Consider the following 12,221-nt stretch of genomic DNA (forward strand, 5'->3'; position numbering starts at 1 on the left):
TTCTATTCTTTTCACCCCCTTTCTCCGTAATTCCTGCTTTTGCCTCTTTTCGTTATTCGTTTTCTTTCATATCCTCTGCTTCTCTGTTCCTCGCTTCCCAAGACTAAAAAGGGGCACGCAGAATCAGCTGATTCTCTCGCTCACTCTCTTGGTTTTCCATTCTCTTTTTTGTAGTCTTGAAATAGTCGTTGAACAAAGTTTCAGCAAAAGATTGGAGAGGTCCAGAGAAAAATAGGGTTATTTGTCTTTGTTCACATCCATCTTGGCTGCTGTGGAAGAAAAAACTTCGTGGACGACACTTCATAGATGTTAATATTTTTAGATTTTTGAAAAAAAAATTGAGTGTGTGTGTGTGTGTGATGGCAACTTTGAAGAGTAAACATCGAGTCTCATTTTCAAACTGTACGATTTTGTACCAATTTTTTACACTCAGAAGATAGTTACAAACTGAGCAATGTCATTCTTGTTATAGTGTTTTTTTTTGATTTTCAAAGACTTCACAATGATACCTGCAAACCCCCGGTTTGTATATTCTGAAAATGTCTCAAAACTACCGTAATCTAATTGTAAGAACCAGTCATCAATAATAAGTGAGATTTAAAAATTAAATTAAAATCAATAGAGATGTTAGTTTGTGTTTAAAGTAGTTCTATGACTACAATATCCTGTTCAAAACTTGGCCAAACTTCCTTTCGTCTCTCGTATTATTGTGCAAGTACGCTCCACCGAAAATGTGTATAGTGACGTTCGCGCCGCATTCGCCTGCTGCCACACCTCTCTTCGTTTCGTCCCTCCACAGATTTTATGTGATTTCTTCTCTCATCCATCGCGGACCTTGATACTTCAAAACGAACAAAGTTCGGGATATTTTCTAGATGATACTTGCACAACGAACTAAGAAAACATATTTCAAACCAAACCCAAGTAGAAATACCTTGCGCATCTTTCCTCAAATCAATAAAAATACATCCTTTGATTTTCTCAATGATTTTCCTATTGTTCTCCGTCTACAGAACCAAACCTTATTGATACCTTTTTACAGGAAATTGGGTACTACCATACATATAATCTACCTTCATAAATAATTGTTTAAAGTTGGTTCTTCCGTATTCACTTCGCTTTTGAGAGAGGAAAAGGTATATTTTTCTTTGATTTTCCAACTTTTCAAAAAAGAATTTCAGATCAAAAAATGGATGGAATAGATCCAGAGACACTCTTGGAGTGGCTTCAAACGGGTATAGGAGATGAACGGGATCTGCAGTTGATGGCATTGGAACAGTTATGCATGCTTCTTCTGATGGCTGACAATATCGATCGCTGTTTTGAGTCATGTCCACCGCGCACATTTATTCCAGCACTTTGTAAAATATTCATAGACGAAACAGCGCCGGATAATGTGCTGGAAGTGACTGCACGCGCAATCACATATTACCTCGATGTATCTAATGAGTGCACTCGTCGTATTACACAAGTCGACGGAGCCGTTAAAGCCATTTGTGCTCGTCTCGCGGCCGCAGAAATGTCAGACAGATCCAGCAAAGATTTGGGTAGAATGATTTATTCTATTCATTTTTAAGCATATATAATTTTGTAGCGGAACAATGTGTCAAACTTCTGGAACATGTATGTCAACGAGAAACCATGGCTGTCTACGATGCAGGCGGTATCAATGCAATGCTCAACTTAGTCAGAGTCCACGGAGCCCAAGTTCACAAAGACACAATGCATTCAGCAATGTCAGTTGTGACAAGGTTGTGTGGGAAAATGGAACCCACCGATCTCGAACTAGCAAAATGTGCAGAAAGCCTTGGAGCACTTTTAGAGCATGATGATCCAAAGGTTTATGATCTTTTTTACTTACTTTCTTTAATCTTTAAATTATTTGCAGGTCTCAGAAAGTGCCCTCCGTTGCTTTGCTGCTCTCACAGACCGCTTCGTTCGAAAAATGATGGATCCGGCTGAACTTGCAATGCACAGCAACCTTGTTGAACACTTGATTTCCATAATGGTGTCTTCAAACGACGAAAGTTCTCCAGTAGCCGCGTCCGCCAACATTCTCTCAATTGTACTTTCCCTGATCGGCAACCTATGTCGCGGCTCAAGTCTTATAACAGAAAAAGTTCTCACATCACCAAATATGATAAAGGGACTCAAAGCAACATTGACCAACAAAGAAGAACGAGTTGTTACTGACGGTCTCCGATTGTGCGATCTGTTACTGGTTCTTCTTTGTGAAGGACGTAGTGCTCTGCCACTCACATCAGTTGTATCGGGTGATTATGCAGCAGGAAGTGGAGCAGAACGTGTTCACAGACAGTTGATTGACGCCATCAGACAGAAAGACCTAACAGCTTTAGTCGACGCAATTGAATCCGGACAGGTAAAGAACCGTTTGTAGCAATAATGCGTACTTTTCTATTCAGGTTGACGTAAATTTCGCTGATGATGTTGGACAATCACTGACAAATTGGGCTTCTGCGTTTGGCTCCATCGAAATGGTACAGTACTTGTGTGATAAAGGGGCTGATGTCAATAAAGGGCACAAAAGCAGTTCATTGCATTATGCAGCCTGTTTCGGACGACCGGACGTGAGTTACGATGCTGGTGTCCGTAAGCGTTGCTTCAGTTCGAGTAAATTTTGAATGTTATCAAAAGACATAGTTATACTTGAACTGAGAAACTATCGCGTACCAGACATCCGGTTTTGTGACTTGTATTCGCGAGTGAGCTTTTATTATCTCAGGTTGTGAAATTGCTGCTTCAGCGTGGCGCCAATCCCGATCTACGAGACGAAGACGGAAAGACTGCATTGGACAAAGCACGGGAAAGATCTGATGATGATCACAATCAGGTTGCGAATATTCTGGAGTCACCAAGCACATTCATGAGAAACAGTACGTTATCCGTCACATAATTTCTCTTTTTCACCCTGAAATTTCAGAAGAAGAGCAGAAAACGAAAGCTTCCGCATCACAACAGCCAGGAACGTCAACAAAACAAGAGCTACCTAATCCACAGCTAGTTCGAAAAGTTCTCCACCAGTTGCTCCCAATTTTCTGCGATATCTTCCAACGATCACTGAATAGGACTGTTCGACGAACATCGCTGTCACTCATGAGAAAAATAGTTGAAAACATTGGAGATCTTCGTCAAAGTGCAGGAGAAGATAACGCTGCAGTGACTCGATCAGCCAGAAAAATGTCAGCTGATGTGACCGCTGGAGCTGAATCTTTAGTAGCTGTTGTCGTGTCCGTTTTGGACCAAGAGGATGATTATGAGGGTCATGAACAAGTTCTTCTGATTCTACAATCCCTTCTTGAAAAAGACTCGGAACTTTGGGTCACAGAGCTCATTCGTCTTGGTGTGTTTGAACGTGTCGAAGCTATGGCAAAGGAACCACCAAAGGGATTAGAGGAAGTCTTGGCTGCTATAAACTTGGAAGGACGATCCCGAGTTGTTCCTATGGAAATTGACTTCCAGAATCAACCATCTTCTTCGTCAAATGATATTATGGACGCTGCTCCGCCATCTGCAGATATTGCAGGAGAGGAACCAGCTCAGCCGTCAATTGAGGTTTTGATTTCTAATTTAGGAATATCTTCATACGTTTTTTCCAGATGGCAGAACCCGAACCTTCAACTCCTTCAACTTCTTCTCAAATAGCAGCTCCTAAACCACGTAGTACTACTGGTTCTTCTGCATCTTCAGCTATTCTTCAAGTCGTTTCTAAATTAAGCGGTGTTGCGAATCTGGACAAATCATCAGCAGCTGACAAAAAGCCGACCAAAATTGTACTCAATCAAGGATCTCCATATCGTTGGAAGGAATGGCGTATCGTTCGTGGACCGACATCTCTATTCATTTGGAGCGACGTTTTGTTGATTGAATTGCCGTTCCAATCAAATGGATGGTTCCGTTACCTAGCCGACAATGATTCACATGTTCAGTTCGTCACAGGAACAGCTAATGTTGACCAGCAAATGAGTGATGAAGAGAAGGTAAACTGTGGTACGAAACAATTCTACCTACATTCATGTGTTGCAGGAAAACTTCAAGAAAACCGAACGCCATGAAATGGTGTCTCGTTGGAATGCAGTAAAAGGCGTCTTTGACGATGATTGGTCTACTGTCCCTGTCTCTGTTCTCGGTGTTCCAAGCAGTGCCAAGAAGGTCAGTCAGAAGGTGTGTGGTGCTTTTTTGTTTTTTGTTTGTTTGTTTGATCATATTCGTGAACGGATATTTTCTAGCTTCTTGTTTTCCTTTTGAATGAAGTATGGAATTTTTTGTACTTTACAAGAAAAAACCTCTTTTCTTTCCAGCTCGAAGTTCCTGCTTGGGAACTCTGGTCTTCTAAATCATCTGAGCTTCAAATTAAGTCAGTTTCTTCTTCCGCCCCATCTGGACAAGCCAACACAATGGTGACTACGATCAAAGTGAGTTCATCATTTTCTATTATAGATTGTTTTATCAAGTTATGGACTATGTAGATTCAGGATGATGCTGGTGGATTCCTCTTCGAATCGGGAACAGGACGCAAGACCAACGTGATGCCAGAACATGCACTTCCTCCTCCCTTCCATACTGGATGGAGTTCGCATGGAGTGACGACAAGAAAAATGAAGTTCCGACAAGACATTCAAAAACGAAAAGTGCAAGAATTGGCATGGAAACTTTGGAATGATCATCTGAAGGAGGCACATGCGAAGCCAAGAGAAGCGTTGGTACGCCTTGAGGAAGCTGCTCGATTGATCGAAGTGAGTGTATATTCGAAGTTTGTTTTCTGTATTCCTTTTTTTTCAGAGTTGCTTGCACTCAGTCAAAACTGCCAGCAATTACAAACATCGTAGTGCAAAACATGCGAGAATCGAACGAATTCAGGAGTACACAGCAGCTATCAAGATTCTGTACGATTCTGTGGTAGATGATCGTCGTTTGTCAACATTTGAGTTCTCAGTCTCGGGAATCGTTCCTGCACTTTTTGCACTTTTATCGGCCATCGAAAAATCACCAACAGATTTCTACATGAGAAGAATTTTCATGGAGAGTTTTCGCGTTGGTGAATCACTATCTCAACTTTCTCTGAAGATCGTTGCTGTACTCGAAGCCAGCGAAAAGTTCCCACAGTATCTCTATGATTCTCCTGGAGGCTCATCTTTTGGTCTTCAACTTCTTTCTCGTCGTGTTCGTTCAAAACTGGAGATGATTCCAAGTGAAGAGGGAAAAGAGAATATCGATGAGAACATTGTTAACAAAACTGGAAAAGTCATCAAATGCGAACCATTAGCATCGGTTGGAGCAATCAAAACATACTTGATGAAGCTGGTAGCACGACAATGGCATGATCGCGAAAGATCACAGTATAAATATGTGAAAGAAATCAAAGAGTTGAAAGAGAAGGGAAAATCAGTTGTGTTGAAACATACGAGTGATTTCGATGAGAATGGAGTAATTTATTGGATTGGAACCAATGGAAAGACTGTCCCAACCTGGACCAATCCGGCAACGGTGAAAGCTGTGAAAGTCACTTGCTCCGATCCTCGTCAACCATTCGGTAAACCTGAAGACCTACTTTCTCGCGATTCAAACCCAATCAACTGTCATTCGTCGGATGACAAAAATTCCCATTTTACTTTTGATCTTGGAGTTTTCCTCATTCCAACATCCTACACAATGCGTCATTCTCGAGGATATGGAAGATCGGCTCTTCGAAACTGGACCCTTCAAGGATCGATCGACTCGAAAAAGTGGGACGACATTATCAACCATGTCGACGACAAGAGTCTTGGAGAGCCGGGATCAACTGCTACTTGGCATGTCCCCGAAAAAGGAACCGTCGCCTACAGGTATTATCGTATTGCGCAGAACGGCAAGAATTCGTCTGGTCAAACCCACTATCTGAGTTGCTCTGGTTTCGAAATTTATGGAGATATCGTTGATGCTGTCACCGAGAAAATATTTGAAGATGCACCAAAAAAAGAATCGATCGCGGGTCCATCCTCATCTGGGCCGTCCTCGTCATCTTCATTGCCACCGCTTACGAAGGAACAAGTCTTAGACATGCTGCCTGCTCATGAGAACAACAATCGACTTAAGTCGGGACTCACAATTGAGACAGTCACTGCAATGATGCAAAGATCTCGTCATAGAGTTCGTGATTCGTACAAACTGAGCGATAGCAAGGCGAAGGTGGTTCGTGGAAAAGACTGGAGATGGGAAGATCAAGATGGTGGTGAAGGAAAAATGGTAAGTTAAAAATCGGAAAATTCGCGAAACCATGATATCATTCAGGGACGTATCATTAGTCCACCAGAAAGTGGATGGGTAGATGTTGCCTGGGAAAACGGTTATTCCAACTCTTATCGATATGGAGCCAACGGAAATTTCGATATTGAGCGAGTTTCCAGTTCTGGTCATCGTTATTCGTCACCATCGATGCCTTCGGGAATACCGAGCTCGGTAAGTAGCAAAATAATCAGTAGAAAAATAATTGTCAAACTATTAGGTAATGGACGCCGTCAGAAGAAATCGTGCTTTCTACACAGCGAAGGGATCTGGACCACCATCAGCACTTTTTGGAGTACCTTCTGGTTCTTCTCGTGGAGGTGAGAATTCTTCTTCATCTTCGTCCTCTCCTTTCCCCAATCTCCCCATTCCCCCATGGCGAACATCCAAATCGTCTACATCTCCTGCAATTGCTTCGAGATTGATAAGTACTGTTACCTCATCGGGAGCATCTCCCACTCCTCCTCCCTCATCTACTTCATCCACGTTATCATCGCTTGCGTCTGGTCTAGGGTTTGGCTTGAATAGACACAAACAACATAACAAGCCAGGTACATCGCATATGTTTTTGCATACGCTGATTGGTTTAATTATTGTTGGTTCGATGTTGTGTTTTTATGTTCTTATAGCTTAGCCTGTGCTATTACATCCCTTTTCACACCAGTAGACATAAATATTAGCAATCTCCCACTATTCTGTTTCATTTTTCTCTGGGTCATAATTTTCTTTTCTTTATCAATGATTTTCCAGGTGCATCAACTCTTTCTCGATTTGCTTCTGTCAAAAACCCCGCGCCCGCCGGAGTTGCAGCATCTGGAAGCTCGTCCGGAGTAGCGATTGGAAAGAAGTCGATGTCTACGACAAATCTCGTTGATGATCGTCAAGCATCAGCGGGACCGTCGGTCGCTTCTACTGGACAAGCTGCTTCAGCCGAATCTCTTCAACATCAGACTCCTTCTTTGGAAAATCTTCTTGCACGAGCCATCCCTCACGCATTCGGAAGAATTGCTGAAAACCAAGAGCAAGAAGAAGAGCCAATGGGTGGAGAAGAAAGCGATTCAGCAGCTAGCATGAGATCTGCAGCTTCTTCGAACTCACAGATCTCGATGGATTCTGCTCAACAGCAACAACAGCAACAGCAAGATTCGGATATGACTCCAAGAGACGCTGCTGGCACTCCATCAACACCACGCGATGACAAGAACCAGACTCTGTCAGTTTCGGCTCCAGATCTTGCTGCGGCTCGCCAGCGTCAAGCTTCAGCCGAAGCAGAAGGAGACAGTAATATGGATGAATCAAACTCAGAGGATAAAACTGTCGGAGGAGATGATGCTATGGAAGAAGACGACGAAGAAGAAGAAACCGTGGAGGATGAGGAAGACAATGATGACGATGACGACGATGACGATGAAAGTTCTAATGAGAATCAAGAGAAGCTTGTAGAGCTATTGGCAAATGAGCGTGGTTTGTTCGACAAATTGAAAGAAGTCATAACTGGAGAATCTTTGTCTGATGCTTCATCTTCTGCTAAGGATGCCAATACGAATGAAGCTCAAAAGAAGGGTGGATCGAAGAAACCGAAGAAATGGTTCAAGAAGATGTCAAGTTACACCGATGTGCTCAAAGGTGAGATTTAGATATAATGTTTCTTGTTTATTTTTGATTTTCAGGTTTAATGCAAAGCCGATATCCAGTTACGCTTCTAGATCCCTCTGCAGCTGGCATGGAAATGGATGAAATGATGGACGAAGACGATTATTACGATTTCTCCGAAGATGGACCAGACGATGGTGATTCAGTCGAAGATGAAGTTGCTGCTCATCTTGGAATGCCTGTGGACTCCTTCGCTACCATGGTTGCCGCTCGTACTCCTATCACATGGCGTCAGTTCTCGGAGCTCATGAGTGGCTCGAATCGAGAACGTGCTGCAATGGCTAGAGCGGTCGCTTCCAGCAGAGGAAATCCTTGGGACGATGAAACAGTTGTCAAGTGCTCATTCGAAGCTCTGATTCCAGCTTTCGATCCACGCCCTGGCCGTTCGAATGTGAACCAAACTTTGGAAGTTGAGTTACCAGCTGTTGTTAACGATTTTGGACCATCAAAAACGTCTGCAAAAAGAACAAAAGACAGTGTTAGATTCTTCATTCGTGGTCCAAACATGTCTGGTGTGGACAATATCACGCTCGAAATGGATGATGATTGTTCGTCAGTGTTCAGTTACATGCAAAAGATCAATAACAATGCTAACTGGGCCACGAAGAGTGATCGCGGTCGACGAATTTGGGAACCAACATATTCAATTTGCTACTGTTCCTCCGATAACCAAAAAGTCGAGGTCACCAAAATTCCGAGCGAAGAAAGTTCCACCCCAGTTCAAGTGAACCAGTGTCTTGAGACAATTCGACTCCTTGCGCGACTCCAAGAAAGTATTCCTGAAGCTGAAATATCGCCGAACGTTTTCATCAGTGATAAATTGACTTTGAAAATAACGCAAGTTCTTTCCGACGCGCTAGTTGTCGCCGCAAGAGCACTTCCAGAGTGGTGCTCTCGACTGATCTACAAATATCCCTGCCTGTTCACAGTGGAAACAAGAAATATGTACATGCAAGTAAGTTTTTTTTTTCAAAATCTCGCTCTGAGTCTAGAGTATTCTGCAAAAGTAAAGTTGATTTCTCAACGGAAATTTTTCAGGCAACAGCTTTCGGTGTCTCGCGTACTATCGTTTGGCTTCAACAACGCCGCGATGCAGCTGTTGAACGTGCTCGAGGAAGTGCTCAAGGAGGTAATGCTGCTGCCCGGCAACATGATCGTTATCATGAATACCGTGTTGGACGTCTCCGTCATGAACGAGTGAAAGTGGCCAGAGCCGAAGAGACTCTCCTCGACCAAGCTATTCGACTGATGAAGTTCCACGCAGATCGTAAAGCTGTTCTCGAGATTGAATATACAAATGAAGAAGGAACTGGTCTCGGACCTACACTCGAGTTCTACGCTCTCGTTGCAGCAGAGTTGCAAAGAAAGTCTTTGGCGTTATGGGTGTGTGATGATGATGATACCCATGCTTCGAAAAATGCAGAAGAGAGAGAAATCGATCTTGGTGAAGGAAAGAAACCGGCAGGGTATGTGTTAAATTTCGAGCTTCTTCTAGTAAATTAAATTTATTCAGTTTCTACGTTCGTCGTATGGGAGGACTCTTCCCAGCACCTTTACCTCCAGGAACGGAAGAAACGAAGAAAGCATCAGATATGTTCCGTGTATTGGGAGTGTTCCTTGCGAAAGTACTGCTTGATGGTCGTCTTGTTGATTTGCCACTATCTCGACCTTTCCTCAAGTTGCTTGTCAGTCCACAAGTCGGAGAACAACCACATGGACCGAACTTGCACAACGTTCTCACTCTCGACGATTTCGAAGAAGTTAATCCAGTGAAAGGAAGTTTCTTGAAAGAGTTGATTGCTGTTTCTAACCGCAAGAAGATGATCGAAAAAGAAGTAATGGATCAGACTATGAAACGACGAAAAATCGCTGAAATCAAGTTACATATCAAGGGATCCTCCTGTAAAATGGAAGATCTTGCTCTCAACTTCACGTATGTTATGCTACAAATCTTATAGTGAGTAAGGTGTTAATTTTCAGTGTCAACCCACCATCGAAAGTGTTCCAATACACTGAAATGGAGCTCGTCGACGGAGGAGGAGACATTGATGTCACCGTAGACAACGTGGAGCAGTATGTGGAAAGATGCGAAGAATTCTATCTGAACTCTGGAATTGCTCAGCAGGTTTCGTCAAAAGTTTGATACTGCTGAATTCTATTCTCATTTTCAGATGCGCGCATTCCGTGAGGGCTTCGACCGCGTCTTCCCACTGAGCAGTCTCCGAGGTTACTCTCCAGAAGAACTCCAACGTCTCCTGTCTGGTGAACAGTGTCCAGAGTGGTCACGGGACGATATTCTGAACTACACCGAACCGAAGCTTGGATACACACGAGAATCCCCTGGATTTTTGAGATTCGTCGATGTGATGGAATCGCTCACAGCTCAAGAGAGAAAGAACTTCTTGCAATTCGCTACCGGATGCTCCAGTCTGCCACCAGGTATGTCTACTTGTAGTTGATTTTCCCGAAAAAAAAACTAAATTTCAGGAGGTCTCGCTAATCTTCATCCAAGATTAACAATTGTGAGAAAAGTTGAAAGTGGAGATGGAAGTTATCCTTCGGTGAACACTTGTGTGCACTATCTGAAGCTTCCGGAGTATTCGTCTGCTGAAATTCTTCGGGAACGTCTTCTGACTGCAATCAACGAAAAAGGATTCCATCTCAATTAATATCTCGTTCTCCTCCTCCGTTTCTCCATGTTCTCATTTCTTTTTTGTACAAATAATGGTATTAGCACTTCTGATTCAATCTCTGTTCTTTTCCTATTCTCTCTCCTGTTCTTCATCTCAGCCCCAACATTTCTTTTCCCGTCGATTATTGAGTTGTGTTTCTTATTTCAAACTTCAATCCTTTTTCTTTTCAATTTCTGGGTTTTCTCATCTGAAATATTTCAATCTCCTCAAGTATCGGTAGTTTCCTACTGAAGAGTTTCGTTTTTTAATCCTCTACAGTAACCTCAATTCATATGGTTAAGCATTTTCACACATCTGTGAAAAGGACCCCCTCCCCCCTTAAAACGTGTTGCACCCCCTCTAATAGAAGTTGTTCCTCTCGCAACTTTGTTTTATTTGTTCCCCATCCCCCTATTACACTTTAGTTCCCGACCGGGAAACTTTTCTTCTCTTTCTATTATTTTCCCCTATGAAATCCTCATCAGTTGTGTTAACTGACAAATAAAACTGAAAAATCTATTTAATTTTTTTTTTGAATTCCAGGTGAAAGAGAGTTGATCTTCTCTATTTTAATATTGAAATAGTGCACTTCAAAATATGTAAAAAAGAATCTAATTTGAATTGACGTCATCAAAACACATCGTGACGCATATTCAACGGTTTCATCCGATCACAACGGGCACTACTCCGACCGAATTGTTTTTCGTACAATCGCAAAAACAAACAAAGAGTCCTCGTTTCTTTTCTAAATTGATTCTCAAAAACCCCGACGATGGCCTCTATTTCCACAGTTGTTCGTGATATCACACTGGTCGGTGAGCACATTTTCGATCACGCTCAAGTGGTAAGTCCTTTGAGAATTCAAATTATTCTAACTAAAATTTAAAGGTTCGCGCTGAAATCGACCGATTCGTGGACCGTTTCGAACGGAACGAACGTCATCGAGAGTTTGATGGAATCCTTCGTGCCAGTCATGCACTCGTTGAATCGTCGGAAACTCCAGTCGAAGGACTTTTCTATATGGGAAAAATGCAAACGATGACGGAGAGTGTGGATGAAATTACCAAGAAGATTCAAGCCCTCGTTGAGCCAAAACACCAGAAAGTGGGTGTAACAAATTCAGTTTTTTTCTCTCAATTTTGAAATTTGAATATTTCAGGAACATGAAGAGTATCTGGAGAAAGTAAGAGAGGAACAGAAGAAGTACGTGGATGCATGTCGAGAGCAAGCAATGAACAAAATGAGATCCATGGCTGCTAATCGTTAATATTATTGACTTCCGGTCTCGGTTGCATTTATTTGTATTTTTCCAGAGCTTTCATTAACCCACATCTAGTCATCGAACCATTTTTTCGCTTTTTATTCATCGCTTTAAATGTTTATTCGATTTCAGCAAAAAAAGTTAGGTCTTTCAATTTCAAATTTTATAACACCTTATAAAATAGTTGCAATAAGGGCCATTTTTTCAAGTGATCATGAGGAATTATGAACAGTCCAACGCACGGCGAATAATTTTATAAAACGAGTTTTTCTGATTTTTTTTTTGTTGGCGCGTTTCTCGATACAGTGGAAAATTAGCTTTTTAGGCATTTAACAATTCTGGGTCGACATTTT

At 42.2% G+C, this 12,221-nt stretch overlaps 2 protein-coding genes across 2 annotated transcripts; both read left to right on the top strand.

Annotated features, from left to right (window-relative positions):
* Nucleotides 1-1,189: 1,189 nt before the first annotated feature.
* Cbr-hecd-1 lies at nucleotides 1,190-10,604 on the top strand (the record flags this gene model as incomplete). Its single annotated transcript, XM_045235564.1, is given in 20 exon segments — nucleotides 1,190-1,547; nucleotides 1,595-1,839; nucleotides 1,889-2,380; nucleotides 2,424-2,606; nucleotides 2,729-2,905; nucleotides 2,950-3,606; nucleotides 3,618-3,998; nucleotides 4,045-4,182; nucleotides 4,320-4,433; nucleotides 4,488-4,760; nucleotides 4,801-6,243; nucleotides 6,289-6,456; nucleotides 6,503-6,833; nucleotides 7,033-7,908; nucleotides 7,953-9,121; nucleotides 9,242-9,405; nucleotides 9,449-9,868; nucleotides 9,916-10,060; nucleotides 10,107-10,374; nucleotides 10,423-10,604. 20 exon segments carry the CDS (start codon nucleotides 1,190-1,192, stop codon nucleotides 10,602-10,604), a joined length of 8,184 nt encoding a protein of 2,727 aa, XP_045093154.1.
* Nucleotides 10,605-11,379: 775 nt separating this feature from the next.
* On the top strand, nucleotides 11,380-11,874 carry CBG05778 (the record flags this gene model as incomplete). Its single annotated transcript, XM_002633045.1, has 3 exons — nucleotides 11,380-11,451; nucleotides 11,496-11,711; nucleotides 11,767-11,874. 3 exons carry the CDS (start codon nucleotides 11,380-11,382, stop codon nucleotides 11,872-11,874), a joined length of 396 nt encoding a protein of 131 aa, XP_002633091.1.
* Nucleotides 11,875-12,221: the final 347 nt, after the last annotated feature.

This window comes from Caenorhabditis briggsae (assembly GCF_000004555.2).
Source record: "Caenorhabditis briggsae complete genome, chrIV, whole genome shotgun sequence".
Lineage (NCBI taxonomy): Eukaryota > Metazoa > Nematoda > Chromadorea > Rhabditida > Rhabditidae > Caenorhabditis > Caenorhabditis briggsae.